The 25,344-nt window shown below is 46.4% G+C and overlaps 1 protein-coding gene across 1 annotated transcript in view; it reads right to left on the bottom strand.

The window, feature by feature from the left end:
• Nucleotides 1–25,344, bottom strand: part of LZTR1 (leucine zipper like post translational regulator 1) — a 692,494-nt gene that overhangs the window by 392,231 nt on the left and 274,919 nt on the right. Inside the window, exon 9 of the mRNA XM_069619129.1 lies at nt 22,920–23,121. Coding sequence (XP_069475230.1) covers nt 22,920–23,121 — 202 coding nt within the window. The remainder of the gene's footprint in view (nt 1–22,919; nt 23,122–25,344) is intronic.

Here is a 25,344-nt window from a genome sequence, read left to right as displayed (position 1 = left end):
GTTCTAGATTTAGATGCTTTACAACCGATCGGATAGTCCTTTGACAATAACAACTAATTGTGAAAAACAACCTAATAACCACTAACCGAGGGAGTTAACAACAAAGGAACCCTAGACGAGCCTCTGATGCTGCACAATCATCACATTGTCTTATTGAGAGCTCGCGATACCAGTTAAAACTTTGGTTCATCGTGGGAACGTTGTGTTTTATGTGCATCTTTAACAGGGATCCAGCTTCGTACGCAGAGGAAAATAAAGAGACAAAAAGGAGTTATGGGTTAACTGAGGGAAATGTCATTACCTGCAGAGCAGAGAACAAAAGCGGCATTCATATGTCCACACGAGACCATGCATCATCAATGCGAAGATCCCTCCACTGGCTGATGGTGGAGGATAGAATTAAATTTAAAATGGCCTATTTAGTCTACAAATGCTTGAAAGGGCTGGCGCACGGTTATCTGTCTGAAAAATGATGTTATACTATTTTAGAAGGAATTTGCGTTCTGAAGACAAACTCCTGACCTGTACTCCACGGACCAAATGTATCTCAAGAGAAGAGGGAAGTTTTGGAGCTTTTGGCCCCAAGGTCTGGAATCACCTTCCTCTAGAGATTAGGATGTGTGAATCTCTTGACCTCTTTAGAAAGAGACTAAAAACCTTTCTATTTAAATAAAAGAAAACTGAATTTAACTATAACTGTGGTTCCCTACACGCCTGGATTCTCTTCTTAGTGACCATCTGCACCCGAATACGGTTTATTCTGTCTGGTGCGCATAATAAATGATTCAAAATCAAAATAAAAAATCAAGTCCTCAAGGATATGCTTTGATGTTTCTGCTTTCCTTCCATCTTTTCAAACCAGACTGCTGAGACTGAGAAGGTGAAAGTTGGGAGGAGGGGCAGCACCATGGAACAACAGTGTGTACAGACATCTCCTTATATGGGCAAGGGGCTGAGCCACAAAGGTAGTGGGATACAAACATTCAGCATTCACATGAAACACCACCTTCTGTAATTTGAACCTGCATTTTCGGAAAACATGGGCCCTTGCATAACATCTGACCACACATACGGACCTAGATCGCAGATCAATACATTGTCTCCCAAAGTTCCTAACAAAGCCACTACACTAACTAGGAAGTGAACCTACACGAAGGAGCGCCTAACAACTGTCATCTCGGCATAAGAGAATTGCTGCCAGAAGCGTTGGTCTCAGAGCCAAATCTTCAAAATCTTTATCTATTACCAGCATGAATGATCTCTACCAGGTTTACTTTTAAGCTGTCACTTCAAGCCTTTCTTTTGTCTTCTGAACTGGAAGCCCTCAGAAATATTTGAACTCTACTGTCCGAAGATCACTCTGTGCCATTCTGCATATATCCAAAATGTTCATCGGCCAGAGCCAATCAGTCAAATTCTCGATCCCGTACTACACACAACTATTTTCTTATTAGCCATTCGTATGCCTTCATTCATAGGCTAAGGGTTCACTGTATACATTCTGTAGCCACCCTTGTCCAGAAAACCCCAATATCCCATTTCTCAGCTGGAGCTACGTATAAGCTTGGTGATGCGCACATTTCACTGGTACCAAGCTCAGAGTTATGAGTGAGCTAGGATTGATATTAAGAGAAGGAGAATCATTCTGTACAAAGTCGTGATGGTAGTCATCTCAACACAAGCACTTTGCTAGTAAGTAGGGATTCAGGTTAGAAAATACAAAATTCCTTTTAAATATGCAATGCTTGGACATTGATGATGATGTAATTCAGCAAATAAATGGTCCTAAAGTTAGGAAATCGGTCATTTGCGGTAGCCATTTCATCTGCACCATCTCTGGCAAAGAAAGACAAAGTCCCAGGTAATCAACATAAATTCATTGAAATTGTGAATCAGTGCCAGATTGAGGAAACGTTCCAGGGAAAATAAATTTTTCCACAAGTCAGTTACAAATGATAAACATATTGTGCAATATCAAAAGAGCTGTAGTCTTATGAGCTACCCAACACATGACCAAGCAGAGATAGCGATATGGAAAAAGATCAAATATTTATATTCCAAGGTATTCTACAGAATCAACAGAACTCTTCATTTAAAATGCAAAAGGATACAGAGGGCATAACAAGGCGCGCTGCTTGTTCACAAAGCTTCCTACGATATTAGACTGGAAAGATAAGGCTATTGCAGCCTATATGTGAAAAGGCTTACAATCAGACTTTAAAGACGAGCAAATGAGAAGTCCTGTTCCACATATACATTAAACCTTTATCGGATTGCTGTAAGAGATCCATCAATGATTCCACAACATAATGCATGGAAAGAGACATTGCTTTAGCAGTAAAACCTCCTTTCCTACCAACTCCAATCTATTTAATCAAAGAAATCCGTTATCAGAAAGTATGCAGGACAGTGGGAGCAAGACAAAAGAGCATGTCCAAAAACAATTATTGTTTCTGTGATGTGGGAAGAGTGGACATTTTATTCAAATTAAACTCCCCTAATACGAAGATGAAAAGCAATGCCAGGACATTATTTACATGTATAACAGGTTCCACTTGTAATCACCTGTTCACCCACACAAAAACGATTATAAACAATGCTCCTACTTTTTGTGCGATCCTAGTTATGCCTTTGCTAACCACTTATGATCTTGCAATTGGTCGGTGTCAAAATGTTCTTTGGTTTTATTTTCCTCATAATTGTTTACTGTCTTTTTTGGTAATAATCAATTCATCAAAGAGTCCACGCATTACAATGGAAATGATACACACAATGCAGCCACACAAAATTAAAAAATTATGTATGTGTTAGAATACAAAATTGGTGTATTAATGCATGAAATTAGAAAAAGGCTTCCTCAAACTTACAATGTGTTGCATATATAAAAGGTACAATTAAATGGTTCTCGTGTGAATATTGTTAATCATCATCTTTTTCAGACCGTGCTATACTATACTTGGTATGCAAAACAGGGGGGGTCTGGGAAACTCTCTACCAGCAGGAACACAGCCCATTGACTTGTCCTTGGGTGGATGGCCCCTGGCAGAGTCTCAACCAAGTCTTTAGCTCACTGTTCTTTTCACAGAGAACACATTTCCCCACATATCAGTCATTGTCCTGCCGTGGGGCAGTCCAGCATCGAAATGCTAGGCAATTCTCCTCTGAACAAGAGTACCACAGCAACCAGATACACGTGTTTCAACCTTGTTGGGCATCATCAGTGAGGTGAAGCTGTGTCTCTCTAAGAGCAGTGAGCAAGGGGCCCACGTCTGGAGTCCCCTGGTAATTTAGGGTGCGACCCAAAGTTTCTTGGTATGCAAAACGGGGGGGGGGGGAGGAGGGTTCTGGGAAACGCTCTACCAGCACGAACACAGCCCTTTGACTTGTTCTTGGGTGGATGGCCCCTGGGAGAGTCTCAACCAAGTCTTTAGCTCACTGTTCTTTTCACAGAGAAGAAATGTCCCCACATATCAGTCTTTGTGCTGCACAGGGGCAGTCCAGCACCGAAATGCTAGGCACTTCTCCTCTGAATTGGACATCTTGCTCATTGCTCTTAGAGAGACACAGCTTCACCTCACTGATGATGCCCAACAAGGTTGAAACACGTGTATGGGGTTGCTGTGGTACTCTTGTTCAGAGGAGAATTGCCTAGCATTTCGGTGCTGGACTGCCCCTGGGCAGGAAAAAGACTGATATGTGGGGACATTTCTTCTCTGAGAAAAGAACAGTGAGGTAAAGACTGCGTTGAGACTCTGCCAGGGGCCATCCAACCAAGAACAAGTCAATGGGCTATGTTTGTGCTGGTAGAGAGTTTCCCAGACCCCCCTCGTGTTGGTTTATCCCCGAGTTGGTAGTACCACAAGTTACAAGGTGTTTTTGTTATACAATAGTGTCTTCCTGTCAAACTTTGTAGGGATTCAATGTATGGCAATTCATTGTTTTCTAGAAAAACAGAAATGCAGACTTTTTTATTTCAAATGTTTATTGGTTTTTCCCAGAATTACACAAAATCAGCACAATCTCAAACAACATCTACTTCCTTGATCATCAGATAAACATCCTTCGCCTCAGTCATCCGCTCCCCCCGACTTGGCATCCTCTCCCTCTTCCATTGGCCAGCAAGGCACACTCTAGCCACCAACAATAGGCAGTGTGGCATATGAGGTTGGCACCTGCATTCCCATTCACCCTCATCGAGACCAAACAACCCCAGTAGGGGGGCCAAGGGATGAGAGATCCCCTCAACCTCCTTTATCCAACACAGCACCTCAGTCCAGTAAACCTGCACATCACCACAGTCCCACCAAATATGCAAATATGTGGCGTGCCCTCCACGCCCATGCCAACATAATGGACTTAACCCCGCAAACATTCTAGAAAGGCGAACAGGGTCATATTGCCACCTATGGAGCTGATTGATACCATGGAGCTTATACTGGCATGAGATCGATGTCTCAGACTCTGTTCCAGACCCACCTGCCTTTATGAGTGCAGCATACATTGCAGAGATCAGACCCTTCATCTCCAAGTGTGAGTCCAGAATGCTCTCCATCAGAGTAGGCTCCCTTTGTATCTGTGGTTTCCACCATTCTGTTGTGAGAACCTCTTTAATCTGCAGGTTGGAGAATACCAGCAGTTTCCCTTTATGCAAAGCCTCCTCTAGGTCCTGAATCAAAATGAACTTTCCGTCCTGCCACAATTGGCCAACTCTAGCCAGCCAACCCTCAAACCATGCCTGGCACTTAGTCAAATCCGGGATCTCCACCATTGCCCCCGGTGTCCACCGGAGGCTCATAGGCGAAGGCCATGAAGTAATCCGCTGCATCCCTGCTCCTGGATGCCACAAGCTCCATATAACCCCCCCCCCCCCCCCAAGATATAATGCTTGTGTATCCTGTGTGGGATTTACAGTCTAAGGGCCCACAGACATTCACTGACGTGGCGTGTTGCAAATTAAGGTTTTCCAAATACACCCCACTACCTGCCTTTGTCATCCTGCAGATGAGGTACCAGCACCCTTATCTGCGATGTCCTATAATACACCTAAAGGTTGGAGAACCCCACACCCTCTCTCTCCTTGGGCATGACCAGTGTCATATGCCACACGTGGCTTCATTCCAGGCCACAAAAAGTGCAACATACGCCCCTTAGCTTCCTCGAGTAGTGCCTCAGGAATCAATGTCAGGACCATCTGGAAAAGGTACAAGATCCTAGGAAGGAAATTCATTTTGAGAGCGTTGAGAGCCCCATCCAGGATATCCTACGTTTCTCCCATTTTTACATATCCCCATACAATGTTAAGCAGCAGAGGATAATTGGCCTCACAAAGATCCTTCAACTTGCGGGTGATGATTACCGTAAGATTCTCCATCCTTTCGACATCTTCATCAAACAGGAACGAGATAGACTTAGCCCTATTAATTTTGAACCGTGACAACTTCCCCTAATGGTGTATCACCCTCAAAGCGCGGGGACTGAAGTTTGTGGATTTCATAAATGCAATAAAACATCATAGGCATACAACTTGAGCTTCAACGTAATGTCCCCTGCCCGAATCCCTACCAACTGAGGTGTGTTCCAGAGCATCTCAGCCAGTGGCTACAGTGAAAGTGTGAATAGTAAGGGCGTGAGCAGACACTCCTTCCTAGTCCCCCTGTGTAACAAACACCCTGGAGTACTGTTCATTAACGGCCACCCTTGCTGATGGGCCGGAATACAATGCTCTAATGCCGGATAAGAATGTCCCCTCCTCCCCAAACCCATATTTCTGCAGTACCGCATACAGGAAGGCCCAGTCAACCCTGTCAAAGGACTTCTTTGCATCCAAGGCCAAAAGCGTTGGATTTTCCCCTTTCCCACAGGCAACGTCCATCATATATAAAGTCTTTAACAAGGTATCCGCCCCTTGTCTCCCCTAGAGCCGACCTGGTCCATGTGAACCAAGCGAGGCATCAGGGTCTCCAAACGAGAGGCCAGCACCCTAGTAAAAATCTTTGCGTCCACATTAAGCAAATAATATGGGCAGGTAGGACGCACATGACCTAGCATCCCTTCCTCCCTTTAGGGACAACCGATATCAGGACTCCGGAGCCCTCTGCGTCTCCAGGATGTGAATGAACAATCTTACCAAATACAGGCAAAGGGGGCACGTGAAAGATTTATAAAACCCGATTGTAAAACCGCCATTCCCCGGGTGCCTTCCCAGCCTGTATCCTCCGAAATTGCCAAGAGGACATCGTCCATGCGAAAGGGCGCATTAACAACCTGTACCCCTTCCTCCATTAAGACCGGAAGTGTAACATCCCTTAAGTATGAATCCAACCCTTCCTCATCAGCTTGAGTCTCTATGCCATAGAGCCCTTTGTGAAATTTAACAAAACACTCCGCTATCTCCTAAGGGAACGTGTCGACCTGCCCATCCTACCCATTGATCCCGTCAACCAATCTCTCCACCCTCTGGCCCTCATGGGCTGCTAAAAGCCCATACGCCCTGCCCCCTTTTTCATAGAACATTTGTTTCAAGAATTGTAACTTTTGAACCACCTTACCCAGCTCAAGGGATTCCAATTCCTCCCTTTTGGCCCTAACTTCTTGCATTAACACCAACCTGCCTTCCTAAAACCACGCCAGGTAGCCTTGGCTGCCTCCCAAACTATGCAGTAATCCACCTCCCTTGTATCATTTATATTGAAGTATTCCTTCATCCCTGTCCCCAGCTCCTCACGGAAACTCGCATCCTTCCAAAGTGAGTCATTACACCTCCAAAGTGAACCACGGCTTCCAATCCCACTAGAGAAAATCTCATGTAGACGATATCCTGATCAGTTCAGCTAATCGGCACATGGTCACAGGCTTCCACTCGGCCCATCATTTCCCTGCCCAGAAAAATATAATCGATATGCGTAGAGGTACTTTGGGGGAAAGAGTAGAATGTATACACCAGGTCACTTGAGTGGAGCCGTCTCCATACGTCCTGCAGTCCATACACATCATCTAAACAATCACAGAGGACTCCCCTTCCCGTTCACGTCATCTTGTCTCCCACCAACCCCACGGTCCTCCTATCTCGCTTAGTGTCCACCCACATATTGAAGTCCCCTCCCAATATTAGTAAACTCTTGACTTCCCGCATCAGTTGGGCCAAGGTTTCTGCAAAAAGGCTTTCTGCCCTTGATTGGGGCAATTATTAGCAAAAGACATCCAAACATCCCCTCTCATACCAGATACCAACAAAGTGCTCCCACTTTGCCCTCTCCATCCCCATACATCTTTCAGCCTCAGCCTCTTATGTAGCAGGATCCCAACCCCACCCTTCTTCACCTGCCCGGATGCCCAAAACTCCTCCCCAATCAACCCAGATGGACTGCTCCTCTCCTCACTGTGCAACATCCTTTTTTCCTGAAACATCACGTCCTACCCAGCTCTCTGAAACTCCCTTGCGACTAACGTTCGCTTAGTCCGAGAATTTAACCCTTCATCGTTGGAAGAGTCAATCCACTTGATCCTGGCGCAGTTCCCACTCGTGGCACGAGCGCAGCTCCCTGCTGAGAGAGTCGGCGATGGTGTTTTTTTATTCCTGCCAGGTGGAAGGGAACCAGAAACATCCCCTAGGCGACACCCCAGTGCCACAGATCCTGGGCCTCCTTGGATAGGGCTGGGGATCTGGTCCCCCCCCTGCTTCCGTATGTAGAACATCGTGATGGTGTTGTCGGTAAAGATCCTCACCACTTTGTCCTTGTGGGACGGGAGGAACGACTTGAGTGCCCAGAACACTGCTCGGAGCTCCAAGATGTTGATGTGAAGAGACCTCTCCTCCGGGAGCCAAAGGCCTCTTGCGTGGAGATCTCCGGTGTGGGCCCCCCAACCCTCCAGAGAGGCGTCCGAAGTCAACATCTCCTGAAACGCAGAGGTTTGAAAGTCTGTGCATGTAGTGAGGTGAGCCCGGGTGCCCCACCATAGGATCGCCCGACGGAACTCCTCGTCGAGAGGGATCCTGTCCTCGAAGCAGGCCCTCGCCTGAAACCAGTGGGCATCGAGGAACTCCTGTAGCGGATGCATCCGAAGTCTGCAAAGGGGCACAAGGTAGATGCATGAGGACATCATCCCGAGAAGGGACTTGATGGACCTCACCCTGGCCACGTCCGTGGCTAACAGGCGCCGCACCTTGCCCAGGATGGTCTTGGTCCTCTCCTCTGAAGGGGAGGCCAATTGCTCCACTGTATCGAGCTTCACTCCCAAAAACAGTGCTACTTGCGATGGAACCAGGTGGGATTTGTGGTAGTTGATGGCGAATCCCAGCTCCGTGAGCAACCGGACGGTCCTCGCCGTATGAACGACGGCGATTTCCCTTGACCTTGCCCGGATTAGCCAGTCGTCCAGGTAGGGGTAGACGTGGATCCCCTGCAGGCGCAGCCGCGCCGCCACTGGTGCCAGGCACTTGGTGAAAACCCTGGGTGCCGACTTTAATCCGAACGGCATGGCTCTGAATTGGTAGTGGCGTCCCTGAACCACGAACCCGAGGAACTTCCTGTGCCTTTTTAGAATGGGGATGTGGAAGTAAGCATCCTCCAGGTCCAACAACGATAGGAAGTCGCCTTCCTCCAGCTGTCCCAGCACGTGCTGGAGGGTGACCATCCTGAATTTCTGCGCCTTGATGTATTTGTTTAACCGACGCAGGTCCAGGATGGGGCGCCAGCCGCATGTCTTCTTTCTGACGAGGAAGTACCTTGAGTACACTTCGGAGCCCCGGAGTCTCCTGGGGACGAGCACGATGGCACCTTTCTTGAGCATCGCCTTTACTTCCAACAGCAGTTGAGGGACGTGATTCTCCTTCCTGGCCACGGGAGGAATGCAAGGGCACTTCTTTAGGAATTCCAGCGAGTGCCCGTTGGCCAGGGTGTCCAACACCCAGCGATCGGTGGAGATGGACTCCCACACTCTGACGGACTTCGTCAGCCGGCCTCCCACCGGGGTGCTTGGGTGGGGGCCCGACAACCCAGCCGGGTCAGTCTTGCTTGGAAGCGGCCTTGCCGCCGACGGCGGGAACCCCCTTATTTGCCGCGACCTCTGTAAGCCTCCTGGGAAGAGGAGCGGGCCGCCTGGCGGTAAGTGGAGGAGCCACCGCTGGATCCTTTGGAGGCACCCTGTCTGCCTCCGGGGCTCCGAAAGGGCCGTCGCTGCTGAAGCACCCCGAGGGCCCGGGCCGTCTCCGAGTCGGTCTTGATGGCCTGTAGAGACTCATCCACTGCCTTACCAAAAAGGTTGTTGCCGTTGAACGGCATGTCCAACACTCTGGTCTGGACATCCTGGCGAAAGTCTGTCGCCTTGAGCCATCGTCATCGGAGGCAAACTCCGTTGCACAGTTGGCGAAATCCGGTATCGGCAATGTCCGTTGCCACCGTTATGGCGTGATCCGACGCCACCTCGCCCTCCTGCAGAATTTCTAGGGCCTCCGCCCTTTTGTCATCAGGCAGGAAATCTAGCAGGGGAGCTATCTTGAACCAGAGCTCCTGTCGTAGCGGGCCACAATCGCTTAGGCATTGGCCGCCTTAATCGTCGTCGCCGCCGACGAGATGACTCGTCGTCCCATAGAGTCCAACTTCTTCCCCTCGCTGTCCGGCGGGGAAGTTGAAGTTGAAGCCTCCGCGCCCGCTGTCTTCTTCTTAGCCGCTGCCGAGACGACCGAGTCTGGCGTGGGCTGGGCCCTGAGGCACAAGGGGGCGGCATCGGGGACTCGGTACTTCTTCTCGTACCTGTCCCTCTTGGCGAGTGTCCTGGCAGGGTTCTTGAGGACAGCAAGCCCCTCGTCCCAGATGTCGTTGAGTAAAGGCACCGCGAGGACCGTCTTCCTCTTAGCCTCTCGTCGTTGGTACAGAAACCCCTCCTTTTTCTTTTCTTCAGGACAGAACTGGAAGAGCTCGGATGCCCTGGTTATCATGGCGTGGAAAGAGCCAACCTCGTCGGCTGGGGACGCCCGCGGGGGTGTGACGACGGGATGTCCGCTGTGTCATCGCCTCTGTCATCGTTCGTCCCCGTCGCCGTATCCGTTGCCGTATCCTCTCTAGGGTCCGGCGAGGGAGATGAGGGGTCCACCGGTCTCGCAGGCACGAAGGGCGGAGCGGGGTGGACTCTCCTCCGCTTGTTTGGAGGGCTTCCCGACGGGCCTGGTTCTGGCTCCTCCGTCGGGGTGCGTGGTAATCTCGTCCTTATCTCGGTACATAAGGATTGGATTGCCAACAAAATGGCCACCAAGCTATCCTGGGGCTCGGGCAATGGCTGCGACGGACGGGATGGCCGCTCCACTGGGCCCTGTTCGTCGTCGCTATCTTCGATCACGTCAGCAGGGACTGTCCCCTGGGATCGAACTTTCTCGAACCTCTCGTTGAGGTTTATGAACCTCTCGTTGAGGCCTATGGACCTTTCGTTGAGGCCCTTCTCGGTCTCCACCAGTTCCTCCTCAGAGGCTGATTCCGAGTCTGTAATGGCCACCGCCCCCCCCCCCTCTTTTTCATCCGGGGGCTTCACGAGCTGGAAAGAGTATTCCCTCCGCGGCGGCAGGGATACTCTGGGCCCAGAGGCCGTTTCCATTGGCGTAGTCTCAGCCGGCTCCACCAGGGTCGCATCGACCACTTCGGTAGAGGCCTTAGCCGGGTGGATCAAAGTCCTCACCACCTTAGGTGCGTCCTGGGCCTTCGCCTTGGGGGGAGGGTCAGCGCCTCGCTCCCCCTTCGAGATCGACCGGGTCCGCTCCAGCGGCCTACCCGTGTTCTCGGTCCTCTTCCCCAAACCAGAGCGCTGGCTCGTGGTCGAACGTGCCGGGGAAGTAGCGCCCTGCTTGGCAACCGAAGAGCCCGACCTTTCGGCGCTCCCGGAGCTCGCAGACTTGCGGTGCTTGGCCTTCTGTTGGGCCTCCGTCGCCGGGGCACCCTCAAAGGACTTAGAAGCCCGCTCAGACGACTTCTTTGCCTTCTCACCTGGTGTGCCCTTCTCCAGCCAGGTGGAGAGGCGGGAACGACGATCTTGTTTGGTCCGTTCCAAAAGGTTCTTGCAGAACGCACAGTCCTTCTCCACGTGCGTCTTGTCCCCATGGAGGCAGTAGAGACATCGCAAATGCTCGTCCTCCTTGAAAATGTTATATAATCCGCATCCAGGGCAGTTCCTGAACAGCTTGGATCTGGGCATCGAGCTGCCCTTGTTCTGGGCCATGTCCGTTGGGGTAGGCTGCAGATCTTCCGGAATCCTCCAAGAAGTGTAAACTCTACGAAAACTTCACCCTTGAGGAGCGTAGAAGAATTCCAAAACGGGTCCCTGTTATCGGAAGTAGAAACAGTGGAGCAGGAGGCTCGATTAACAGAAAAAAAGAGAAAAAAGCATGAAAACGCAGTAAAAAACTCGAGAGCTAAACACGAGGACTCCCAACACTTGAGCGTGCGGTAAAAATCTGAGGATGGCTGCCAGAGGCGGGGCTTAGGGAGAGGGCAGTCATTGGCTGGGGGCAGTATGACCCAGAGATCAGTGATTGGTTACTACTAAGAAAGACAGATCAGAAACGAAACTCATACTGATTTTTTCTTTACTGAGGATTCCCAGCCTGACGACGGGGAATATTCATGAGCATTTGAATCCATGCCAGACCCCATGCTGGAGAAGGTGATTGTTCTCCATAGCTTCAAATTTGTTCTCCAGGACCTCAACCCTACCTCTGAGGCCTGCAGATCACCTCGCAATGCCGGATCTCCTGCAATATGTCTTTTATGTCCTCTTTGTGGATGGGGCCTGAACATTAATGTGCACCTTGGGCAGTGGCGGTCCATGGTTGCCCACTCCATCGATTGCTGCCGGTCTCTGGAATTGCTGCCAGCTGCCAATAACTCCTTTAACCTTTGCTGCCAATGTTAGCCCATGCCCGAAACCCCCTCAGGTGTGGAAGCTTGCTTGTCGCAGTAGGCACCCTACAGTTAGCCAGCCCCAGCTCACTTAGTCAAGTACTGGTTCAAACCTCTGAGGGTTCTGCAGATCTTTGGGTATTCAGACAGCTGAACAGACACTGCCTCGCTGCTTCCTGCATGTGACACGTGGACCACTGGCCATCCACACCTCAGACCCCCTCCTGGGGTTCTCCAGTTGTCTCTGTGGCCACTCCAGGGGTCACCAGTGCCGCCCAGTCCCACCACTGCTGATGTATGGGGGAGTCTTATTTCCCCCTCTAGGGCGCCTCTAAGCACTGTAGTATTGGGGGTGGGGTAGCAGCACACAGGCCGCCGGGGCTCCATATGTGGTAGTCCGCCCACCACTGATCCACCCTACTGAAGACAAATTCACAAGGGGGGCAGAGACCCAAGTCCCCCCACACTCCACTAATCCGGTCAGTGGACCCATGCTGCCTCCTGCCTCAAGGCGCCACAAGTCGCTGATCTTTAATGGGCACATGACCAGGCTTGTGCCCCGTGTCCAGAGGCGTCCAGCCCAGGACTAAATCCAATGCAGCCAGCCACCCACAGTCAATGCTGGCCTCTGTGAGCTCCCTGCAAGTCCAAGCTCAATAATGCACCACAGGGGGCCAGGACGCAGACCCCGCAGGCAGCTAATCAACTATGAGCCCACTGCAAGTGCAGAGCCCCATGTCCTGCAGCGTCGGGCCCGAGCTCAGGACTGTGAGAATTCCCAATGGTGCCAGGACACAGGCCCCCCACCACTCTGCTAGTCTACTCCACTGGCCCTTCTGCTTCAGGCTCCCCGGGCCTGCCGGACCTGGGTCGTCTGAGTGCACAGCAGGGGTTGGGCCATGTATCCCGCAGTGTCAGGCCCTGACCGCAACTCCACTGCAGGCAGAGCCTCCCGTCAGCATGGCACTTTGTGACCTCTCAGCTGGGCCCACCTCACCAAAAGTCTCCCCGCACTTGCAGCGGGTCCACCGGAGTCAACTCGTTTGGAGTCGGGGGAGGAAGACCTCACTCCCCGTCCGTCTGCCCCTCTGTCGAGCACACTCCGGGCTATATCGCTGAGTGGAGTCACCTAATGCCAGGGAAGCCTCTGCTAACTCGCCCGCTCCAAAGCCACCACACAGGAGGCTGGCGCTGCGCAGTCCTCAGATGCACCTCTGCTTCCAAATCACCCCTGCTCCTCGACCCCACAACCTTGGCGGCTGATTATACACCATGAACTGCTAAAAGTGTGCCTTTCGTTCTATCTCAGGCTGCCATAGGGGACGGTGGTGTGCGGAGCCCCTCTACAGCGCGTCCATGCTGCTCCCCGCCCCCTGGTGGTCTCAAAGATGCAGACTTTTAACAATAGTTTTCTGGTGTGTGAATCTTCTCCAGTTACATATTATCACAAGCTCCCAATGACCGGCTCAGACAAATGTTCTAATAGCTAAATAGAAATGTTTTTGGAAACCAGATACCTTGGGTAAATAACTTAACCCTTCTGTGCGTTTGTTCCTTAATCCGCCATAATTGTGAGATATTATAAACTGGTTGAACGCTCTACAAAAAGGATCTGCAAGTCTGCACGGTCTAAATCGTAGTAATCTCACAACTAGACAGAGGGAACGCCCTCCACGCTGGCAAATTGTCCACACACCCGTCCAAGCCGCGACCCCCCCACCCTCCCAACAAGCGTTCAACATGCAGCTGCACACCTGATGATGGAACGCAAAATAATATTACCTCATATTCCCAGTTCTAAGACAACTGCACTGGTTACCTATCACAGACTGTTTACTATTGAAAATACAATCTCAGAAGGGAGTCCGAAGAGAGACTCAGTGACTGCACAATTCTACGAATGTAAAGAAAATAAAGCTGCCAGAGACCTTGGCTGACCAGACAAATATTTATTCACTTGCAAGCACCATACATTCAGGCCCCCACTCTTTAAGATAGCGTGGTTGCCTGAACAAAGGAAGCCCCAAAATACAAAATAGGGGAGAGTATGATTTAAAAAAGCACCATGGTGTCCCAATGGCTCCCAAATAAGTACATTGGGCTATGTGAAGGCATCATGAAGCAAGACACAGACAACAGATTCCGAATTGAAAACAAACACTTTTATTACCTTAAATGTCAACCCTAACTTGCCCTATGCTAAGGTGAGATTTCCCTACATAAATGAGTCAAATAGTTCAACTGAAGAATCTGTGTGTCCAAAACCTATGCTTGCCCTCAAAACTAATCTATACAACGTGTAGGGATTTCAGCAACCGAAGGAAACAGTGTCAAGCATGAGGTTCTGAGCCTCTTCCAGCTCGCAGCTTCCATTCAGCTCCCTTCCACAAGTATAAAATAGCCCCAACAAAAAGTCTTAAAGTTACTTTTCTTAAATTCAAAGTGACACCATTTTAACCAACACTCTGGGTCCCCTTACCCAAGAACCGAGTAACACAGTTCCAAACACAAAAGCAACTTGAGGCTCTGTTCTCAAGTCTGTAAATACTTCAGATCTCAGGGTTCCCTTCCCCAAGACTGTTTCAGTATCAAAAAAATATCTTTGATCTGTTAGCGTCCTTTATCACACTTACGCCCTCTTGTAGTGTTAGGTTGCATGTAAATATCTTGTCTCTGTTTGATTTAAGCTAAAAGGTTTCAATAAATTCAGCCTTTTAAGTATATTTCTCTTATATGTAGTTTCCACATAATTTAGTATTCCATCTGCCTTTCTTTGGTTCAAGGCTAAAGTTGTATGCTGTTCAAATGCAGCATACGATGGTTTCACTTATAATTAAAGTTTCATTTAATTTCCATAATAAAGTTCCAATGATTTCAAAGATAATTAATTTTTAGGATTCAGCATACGGTTGTTTTTCCGCTTTAAAGTTCAACATATAGTGGTTTTAAAGTTTCATTCATTTCTGAACTGACGATGTAACAGTTCTGCTTACGGGTACAGTTTTCATTCAGTTCAGTATTCAATCAAGTTGGGTTGCACTCATAACACAGTGTTAATTCAATCCTTTGTTTAATAACGCTCCTGGTAGAGTTTTCATTCATTATGGTATACAATGAAGGTTTGTTGCATTGATAAAATGCTTTCAATTTAACCCATTGTTTAATAATGCTTCTGTTTGTTTTTGATAGAGTATTCATTCAGTTCGGCATTCAATAAAGGTGTGTCACATTCATAACACACTTTCGATTCAACCCGTTGTTTATGAATGATTCCGTTTGTTTTAATTGTTTAACCCAGCCCTCGGAGGCTGTCAAAAAAGGTGTTTACGCGACCACTCCGATACAAAGTATTCCTTTAAAATGAAAGGAGTTCAACGGGTTTCCTTACTTGTTAGAAACTCACTGGTTGTGTTCACAGCTTTCCCAGCAGCCTGGATCGTACAACCTTCTGTATGTGATGTCAGCGGTCTAGCTCTTGCCCCTTAGGCACTCCTGTGACGACCTCCTCTCCACAGGGCTCCCTTCACAATGTTGCAGTCTGTTCCACGGAGCCCCAGTTCCTACGCCACGCTTCCATAGACCATAGACCTCAGCGTTTTCTCCAAATGAAGTTTCTCTGCTGCTTGCACAGGCCTTGCTGCTGCTTCTCCTGTTGCTCTTTTTGCTAATGGGCTGGTCTCCTTTTATACACCTGCAGCCCCTTGACAGGCTGCTGGTGTGGATGTCCAATCAGCCCTGCCACAATTAAAGGGACATGCCTGACGTTCACTGCTCCAAGCAGGCATCTTCCTCTTCCCAGTACCACAGTGGTAAAAGAGCATAGTCTTCATTGCTCTTAGTTGCCTCTTCTTTGTCCCAGGACTGTCAGGGATTAAAGGTGGGGAAATAAGGGGAACCGACTTACAATAACCTGTAGAGGTCAGGGAAGGGTTGGGTTGGTCGTCAGTAGGGAAAGGGGGATACCATGTCTCGCCCAAGCGCTCCCCGCATCCCAGAGGACCCTCCACCCAGGTGACCTTACCTCGCTTATCTGCTCTCAGGGTCTAGATCCAATAGCAATGGCATTTCTCTAGCCATCTGTGGAGATGATCCAATGGGGTTAGGAGTGAGAATACCCCTGGTTTCTAAAAGCTACTAATCCAATAAAATGGCTTGCACCCCTGGCAAAGCCAAAACTAGAGTACAGCTATCACCAACCCACTCTCGTAAACCAATGTAACGTGATAAAATTACCCCAGAGCAGCCTCTGGGTGCCCCAACTGCATATAGCGTATAAAGGTACAATAGCAGGGGGGCTTCAGGAGAAGTTCCCCAGGCTACCAAAAATAAGTAAATGGTGGTCCAAAAAAATAAAGGGAAGAAAAGCAAAAAGTTAAGAGGCCCTAACAAGTGGTACTAGAATCCCTCAAAATAGGAATTCTGTCTAAACAATACAATTCTAAATAGATGTGTATATATAGTTAGGGTATGTGTGATGTAATATATTGTGAAATATATTGTGCATGTGTCTGGGACACATTCTACGTTGGTACTAGACCCTCCCTTGCTAAGAATGAAGCCTGACTGCTCTTTGCTATTACCAACTGAAGTTTTGGTTTAACTTGATTGACACCCCATTGTCCACTTAGGATAGATCTCTTCAAAACCCACACCAGAGAATTTTGAAAAAATCTCCCAAACATGTGGTAACATGGCTAGGTTCAAAGACTTAGTGACCTGCCATGTATGAGCCAAAAAACTACTTTCTATGTTTACTGGGTAAAACTAAAACAATATGTTTCTTAACTTTTAAAGCTACTGTTTGCATCAAACACTGGGTTACGTACCTGCACTTGTGCAAGAGAAGCTGTTTTCTACAGTTGTGAAACTTATTTTTATTTTCAGCATACTGCTAGTACTTTTATACTTATCTGCAGGTACATGTTGTACCATTTTAGCAATGTTCCATTCCACGAGTAAGCTACCCCTAATGCAAAGTCTGTTATATTTATTTCAGTGTAAATTGTGGATTATGCTGGCTCACTTAGCTTGCCGTTCTGCAGATTACTGTGAACAAAACTTGTACAAGTTACCAGTCGGTGGTTTGTTGTGTTGAGTAGCGTAAATTCTACTTGCATTGGGTGTTTACTGTGTTCTGGGTTCTCACAGGAGATTGCCAGGGAAAGTGTAAAGGAGAGGGATGTGTGGAGATGCCAAATGAAATGGATGGGTAGACTATGTTTGGCGGTTCGGTCTGCTTGGGGTGCAAAGGCGTTGCAAGGTAGCTACAATGGTGGATCTGGGATCCCAAATTCGGATTATGACCTTGAGGCCACATTTCTCTTTGTGATCTAGTAACAAGAAATGTTAGTTGACAAAAGAGGAGCTTGCATCCTCATTGCATTGATTTGCGGAAGCCTCAGAAGGGCTCATAGTTAGTGCACCTCTGAAAAGGGACTTTGGAAATGTTAGACAGCTCTGCACGGTCTCTAATTTTTAACATTTGGAGAAGCACAGGCCTAATTTTGGCAGTCTCCACTGTCGCACCTTTACTAAATTTGTGAGGTAGCTGTATGGCGCTCTCTGGATCAAAGGTGGTAGGCAAACTAGTCTTGGGTGCGCCGGAGAAAAGTACATGGCCTTTGGAGAAACAAACCATGCTCTGAAGTGTGGTAGGTAAACTAGAGCGTGGCCCCTCAAGTACTTCCTGATGACTAGGTGCATGACGCGATTAGGTCAAGCGTTGGTGCTAGCCTTGAAATTGGTCTTTGGCGTTATCCAAGTGTAGCTGTAGATGTGGAATTAGGGAGATTTTTCATAAACACTCTGGTGAGAGATGTACAACGATCTAAGTAAGAGGTGGGGCAGTGTACCCAACCTAAAAGGAAAACTTTACCTCTCCACAGCAAGTAGGGTGGCAGAGCAGCCAAGCTTAAAGGGCAGGGAAGCAGGCCGACACTGAAGTACAGTGTTATGAAAGATCTTTTGCACTTTTCCCTCCAAAGATTTCTATGGGTCCCCAATCTTTTCACTAGTTTGAAATCCTGTCCTGATATTTTGGAATTCAGCAAAGACTCCTGCTTAACTTCCCATGACTGTTTTGCTCATTCTTACGTGGAAACTGATTAGTCTCCAAGACGGTCAGTACTGAGATCAGTACTGAGAGACGGTCTCTCTTTATGGATTCTTCAATTTTTACAATCACACATATCACCTTACAGTGAAGTGCAGTTTCGATACTTTGTATCCTTATACCATTTTACCTAATGGCATTTTGGTTTCTTTGACAAATATGTCTAATACAAGCTGGTGGCAGCTGTGTGATTTATACTGTTTTAGTGATATTTTGCTCATGGACTTGGCCATATTGTTCTTTGTCCTTCTTAGGTCAGAAGTGCCATATATGGTAACCGCTTTTCCCAGTGAAAGATGCCGCTCTCGTTGGCAAGTGGACTTTGTGTATGTTTGTATGCGAGCTAGAGGAGGGGACTAGGACTGTCTGGCCCAGTCCACATCCTCTGATGTCCGTCTGTTGCTGGATGGATTTGATGATCAGTGGTTGTTCAGGATTGAACAATCCCGGTCTGTCGCATGTTGCAGATCTTTACCATTGGCGGGCTTGGGCTAAATCCCAGCCTAAATCTTGGATAACACAGGGCTCCTGCAGCTATTCGACAGATCATCGTTGGAACCAAGACTTCTACGAACGAAGAGCAGCCCGCTAACGGGGCCGAGGACGTCTGCAGCTGACCAGCATCAAATCCAGTGATTGGCCCAGTGAATCCCTGCTCCTCTGACTGATCTCAAAAGACCCTTGTGTGTGCTTTCACCCAGGTTCCGTGCCATGGGAGCCTTCGGAAGTGTCCCTGTGCCACCGAGGGGACTGACCAGCTCGCTTTTGGGCTACCTCGCCGCAGCCGTCGATCGAGCAGATCCTTAAGACATGCCAGAGCTTCATTTTATGCCACAAGTCATGTATTCGCGCAATCACAGCCATCTCACCACAAAGAAAAGCTGTGCTGGGACTACTTCTAGGAGACCGAGACTGTGAGGTTCTGATGCGAGATACCAGCGATCGCTTGAACTGCAGAAAGAAGAAACTGTTCACGGCACAGGACACAGAAAATCTACTAGTACTTGGAGGCAAAGAGAGGTAACGAAACAGAAAAGCTACGGAAGCCTGGGGAAAAAAGCCCCACTCAATGCTGTACTAGGAGCCTTATCTAGTCAGGGTGACAAAAAAGGACTGCTGAGCGGCATGCTCGGATGGACCCACACTCTGCTCAAGAGCACCAACATACAAAACATTCTGAACAGTTTATTGCGGTGCAAATGGCTGCCGACAGTATAGCTGAAAGTGGAGAGGATGATGGTCATTTAACAGACAACTATAGCTTTTCACAACTAGAATATTGTTGTGTGGTTTTGCAGTTCACCTGCCGGGTGTGTTTTCCGCCATTCATTCACATAGCCTCCAAGTCAGGGTTTTTCATGCTTTTTACAGGCATGCAGAGATAATTCATTTTATATTTCTTTACTCAATGTATGCCTCTTCACTATACTTTTTTTTTTTTTTTTTTAAGAGTAGAGTAGTGCTTGCTGGTGCTTCCAGGAACCTAAGAGATTGGTGATTTAAGACACTACTACTTTTTTTTATTTTAATGATTTTTATTGTTTAAATATTGAGTATGATACAGATGTCAACAATTTACAGACTTTGAATAAAACAAGAACCATAAAGAAATGACATAGTAAATGATTCTGGTCATTTGTAGTAGTATTTCTATATAGCTAAGTCATTTGTTAAAGCCTTTGTTAAAATCACTTACGAATTTCATATGTACTATAGTAGTTATTAACCGCATTAACATAACAAGTAGTCTAAAATTAATAGTAGTATAAGTCTGCAAAGAGTAACTTATATGTAATGAATATAGAGATTAAGGGGGAGACGTACCGGGAGACAGACAAGAGACATATAAGAATTAGGAGGGTAGAGGATAGGGGGGGGAATGGGTATATTGGATTATTTCATCAAAATTAAACTAATCATTTCGAATATTATTAAGTACAAGCATTTCAATATGAGTGTGGAAATATAGATAAAGATGCATATATATGGGTGTAGATTCATGTACCATGAGCAGTTGCATTAAAACAGTTAAGATACCTGGTGAAGTAATACCACTTAGCATTATATTTGGGAATTGTGTTATGATTATTGGCCATGCACATTTCCAGTTTATGAGTGTTACAAATAGTGTTGCACCAGATTTTGGTAGAAAGCAAACTAGAGTCTTTCCAGTTAGCAGTGATGCATTTTAGAGCTATACAGATAAATAAATCTATAGTCTAGCAGAGTCAGATGGGAAATAAGATGTAATAGCTATACTTCCTAAGAATATGTTAACAAAGGTAAAGGGCACATCAACACAGAAGATAAGCTTGAGAAGCATCCAAATTTCCTGCCAAAATTTAACAGTAAATGAACATTCAAAAAACATATGCATATACGTGGCTGGAGATATGCCAAAGACACTACTACTTTATCAAACTGAGAATGTGGATGGAGGAGTAATCTCCATTATTTGGTAAATTTGCAAGCATCCTTTCCTTGCTGCTAGTTTTTTGTGATGCTCAGACCATTTCTTACCCTTACAGCATCCCAATCCAGACATCACAGGGGGGTGCAACTCTTAATGTATGAGGCTCTTTGGGTACCTGTACGTCCCCCAAAGATGGGGGCTATTGCCAAGTCACGCCTAGTCTCCCATGGCAACTAATCTTACCAGGCCAGTCGTTCCCGTACTGGTTGGTGGCAGTGTATGTTACAACAGTGGCTGCATCAAATGCAACCATTTTGCCCCTTTCCTCCTGGATATTGAAAGACTTGAGTCTCAAGTCGTTATTAAATCCAGAATCCAGGCAACTGCACTTGTTACATGTACATTGGTGCCAGATGGAATTTGACAAACCTGTACATTTCGTCCCAGTGAGGTTATCAAACAAGTTCTATTTCAATATTTTACCTGTATATAAGTTTGTTTCTGCGATTGTTTTTTGTTACCAAATCAATTTATCATGAGGACCCATCATATGTTTTTCAAGAGATTTGCGTTCGTCTTCATAACATGTGCACGCGATGACATCAAGCTGCATGGCAAACAAAGTGGCCATCTTGTTATCACACACAAGGCATTTGGCGTGCAATTGAACACGCTGCTAGACTTACTTGTTTTTCACCTAAACATTAGGTACGGTTTTATTGTTAAAAAGATTCCTGAAATCTTTGTTTTCCTTTGAACCACAATAGATTTATTTCGCAGTTTTGTTTAAAACCGCATCCTAACTTACAATGTTCAATATTATCTAATGGCAAATGACCAATATCATTAATTTTGCCATTTGTTTTAGCTAAACGTCCATATATCATTGGATTCTACATAAGAGATGAAACCATTAACCCAGAAACACTCAGAAGGTCAGTGTTAAGAACTTTATACATTAGGTGGATATATTTCAGTATCTGTAGTCAGATGAGATTTCTCTAGTTTATCATCACATTATTCATGTTTCCTCACTTTCGTTATACTAAGCGGATTTAAACAAATCCTCCTGATGAGCCTAATGTCCAAACATGTGTAGAGGATTGAAATGAAGAAAACTCAAGAGGACTAAAAGGATTTAATAAGGATTAAAAGGAGGAAAATCTAAGAGGATTTAATGATGAAAAACTAAAAAGATGAATTGGACTAATGGATAACCAATAATTACCATGAAAGACGTTACCATTTGAGACACAGTGAACTGTGAAATTTAATTTCTTTTTTAGTAATTTGAAAAAAAGTCAATTTAGCACGTTAATCAGATATGTGAATAAACATATCTTATTAAGACATCAATACATTGAGTGATTCAATCCATTTTTACAGTTATCTCAAAGCGCAACTCTTTACGTCTTTTGTTTTTTAAACTGCACTTTGTTATCCTTGTGTGACTGGGTTGAGATCAGCAGTGACCAAGCAAGGTTAATTCTGACATAAGCACACAAATGGCAGAAGGGTTTACCTTAGGAGTGTGGCTGGCTGAGATTTCCTCTGGAATCTACATGCCCTGAGGTTTCCCATGACAATGTCAGCAAAGGTTTGTGTTTGGCAACCAGCGGTGACTCTCTGAATGCCAAATGTTGAATGGTACACAAGTGTGTGACTGGCAATTAGAATCACCTTCTACCCCGGGCTTTGGATAAAAAGGTGACCAATCTGCACCGGAAATTGTAAACTGCTGGATTTGACCATGAAGCATCCAGAGAGATGACTGTCCTGACAAGGACAACAGAAGCTCTGCACCAGTCTCTTTTGGACCTTAAGTGAAGGGAAAGTGAAGCTCTGCCTTTCTGAAAAGAAAAAGGAACCTTGTACAGCTTTCCTCATCCATGAGCCAATAGGACCAGCTCGATCCTGTCTTCAGAAGGTGCCTTATTGCTCCTCCAACTTCCAGGGCTCTCCTGTGCTGCGTGACTGCCGAATCCATTAGTGCCATCCTCTTGGTGTGCAGGCAAGACTGTTGCCCTCGCTAGACACATTCAATGTGCAGTGTAGTGGGAACCTGGTACTTTCTTCCGAGTTTGGAGAACTCCAATGGCATGTCCTGATGACCTGTAACCCCTGGCTAGGGTCATTATTGTTCCGTCTCTGGTTCAAAGATGCTGAGCTGCATTTTCTTGCCTGCACTTCATCAGGGGTCCCTCTGATTTCAGGTAGGGTTGAAAGTCTGGACACAGAAAATTATTCGAGGCCTTACCAAGCCAAGGAGTAGTCTAGGAAGGGATAGGAACAATAGGCAAAGGTTTTACAACAAAGTAGCCAGGGCGGGGAGGGGGGCAAGGAGGAATTATGCATTTTTCTAAAGATAAAGGTTTTTGAGAGCTGTATCAGATGTTTTCAGATGAAATGCACAATTTCTTCACATTCTTTTGGATTGGATTATCCTTCCAACACAAAGCCATGATATATTATTGGAACAGTTTGACTTGCATTGTGGCGTACTGCTTACCTCACTGTCTATGCTTGGCTGTATGACTTCCCAGGACTGGGAGTCTACATCGTAGCAATGAAGCTCATTGGGAAGGGTGTTGTCTGCTGCACCTCCAAAGACATAGAGGTGGCGATCGAAAGCCACCATTGTGTGTCCATAACGCCGTTGAGGTGGGGGAGGGGAGCCACGCAGCAGGTGCTCAGTCGGAATGCGTGTCCATCTAAGCAGGAGGATGAGACAAGGGAGAGCAGGTTTTAAGGTAAACTGAATCCCTTGGTGATAGGTTCCACAAACAACATTTTCTCTTGTGCCTGCAATCACTTTTCAGACTTTACAATTCATTTATTGGTGTGAATATAGTTTGCATTCTACACATTCCTTGTACAGAAATACTTATAAAAGTTTTAAACAAACGTACATACTCGCTGGTGTGACAACTGAACCACAGAGGTAGTAAACAAATAGCATTAAGAGATTTAGAAAAGTGAGCATGCAAGCAAGGTTATACTGCAAAAACATACTTTGCTACTACTTTTACTAAGCCTTCGTATGATCCTTTGCAATGTGTTACATAGTATCAGTATTATTCATGCAAGACAAAAAAGCTGAAATCCTTGCCTGAAATGACTTTGAAGATGAAAATCCCAATTAGATCTATAGAAACATCTCCCACGGACACTGCCTCTACGTTGCGAATTGCACGACTAGTAAAAATAAACTATTCCCAGAGGATGTAGTCACATCTACAGAACTAAGAATGTCCCCACCCTTTTAAAAGGTTACCACATCACTGTGAAACAAGGCTTCCTTTTAACTTGTCACCAGTCTTGCATCTGCATAGTTTTTTTCACTCTTCAGTGACCTGCCAAAAGGTACCTTGTGGCCCACTATAAAAAGGAAGGATGCTAAATCCAGGTTCCACCAGACTTCTGTGGCAATTGGACCCAAGAACAGCAGGCTGACTGTAAAGAAGCTGTCCTCCCAGTAAAATGTGTGCTCCCAGTGGTTTCCCCTTAAGAACGGGAGAGGACCTGATGCCTTCGCCACTTCAAAAGGACATGCTGTCCTCGACAGAAGTCTGCCCGGTCAGGATGGCCAGCAGCAAAGTACTTTGGCACCACAGTTCATACAATGCCCTCCAAATCCACTCCCACAAGTGCAGTATAGAATTTGTGGGTCTATTTCTGAGAGCTGTGTAACAGGCACACCTGGACTCGTTTTGTGCTTTGCACAGCCGCTCTGCTGCAGAAAAGCATTTCTCAGCAGGTTGATCTTTCCTTGCTTGTGATCTGGTGAGAACAGCAGCTGCCAGTTCTGGATCCGGAGACACCAGTCCTAAAGCAATCAAATTGTTTGCAAGACTTTGTCCTGCACATAAACTAAGTCGTTTGCAAACTGTCACCTATCTCTATAGTTAGAATGGCAGTGGGAAACACTTCAGGGGATCACTTGACTGTATAGTGGGCACCGTGGGGCTCTTGTACTGGGTCCTCTGAGGTAAGTAGTGTCTGGTCTATCAAGGCATAAACCAAGTAGTATTGCATTGCATTTTGCGAAATAATACCATAGGTTTGCTGATTAATTTGAAACATGTTTAGCACTCATAACTCAGTGCCAAGGACCTGGATGCAAGCGTTAACCAAGAAAAGATTTTTGTATTTTTGTATTTTTTATAATTGCAAACTGGCTGTAGTTGGGATGATGTTCTATATTCTATTTGGTAAGGTCCAATACATATGTTAACATTTTTAAAGTCCTTTAATTATAATTCTAAAAATGTAAGTTTTTACATTGCGCATAGTTACAATATCCCTACTATGAAGTACTGCATTACGCCCCTGTTTTTCAGTAAAGTTCAGATTAGGTTAGTGTTGGGGATATTTTGGCCCATTGTGAAGGATGTGAAGAGATCTTTTCCAATGAGGAAAACAGTGTGTTAACCAGAGCGACCAAAGAGCTCTCAATGGGTAACGTAACAGGGCAGCCAGTCTTCATAGGGATTAGGCTGGCTGGTTAGGCTAGAAACTACATATAGTTCGGCCCAATATATTACACAGATTAATATAGTATTACACTTAAGAGAAGTAGTTCAAATAAGTACTAGACAAGAATACAAAAGAGTTACACTGCAAAGTATAAAACCCGACAAGGCCCTTCCTACCACTAAAGCCATTATCAAGATAACTACCTGGTGGTATAATACCCTACACCGTATAATGCTCAAAAACAAAAGGGATTCCTAGGTAACACGTAAGTACATACATATTTAGTCAAGAGTTAAAATGCCAAACAACTGCTGAATAGTGTTCCGGACTACCTCCAATAGACACTAGCACAAACAATCCTAAAATAGGAGTAACATAACACTAAACACCTAGTAATACCCGGTGAATTAAAAGGGTTTAAACATAGAAGCAGATCATAATAGTCACTTTGAAATGGT

The sequence above is a fragment of the Ambystoma mexicanum genome, chromosome 10 (genome assembly GCF_040938575.1).
Source record: "Ambystoma mexicanum isolate Mex_15411 chromosome 10, UKY_AmexF1_1, whole genome shotgun sequence".
In the NCBI taxonomy this organism is placed as follows: domain Eukaryota; kingdom Metazoa; phylum Chordata; class Amphibia; order Caudata; family Ambystomatidae; genus Ambystoma; species Ambystoma mexicanum.
The sequence above is the reverse complement of the archived record's forward strand: the minus strand, read 5'-3'. Positions and strand labels throughout refer to the sequence as shown.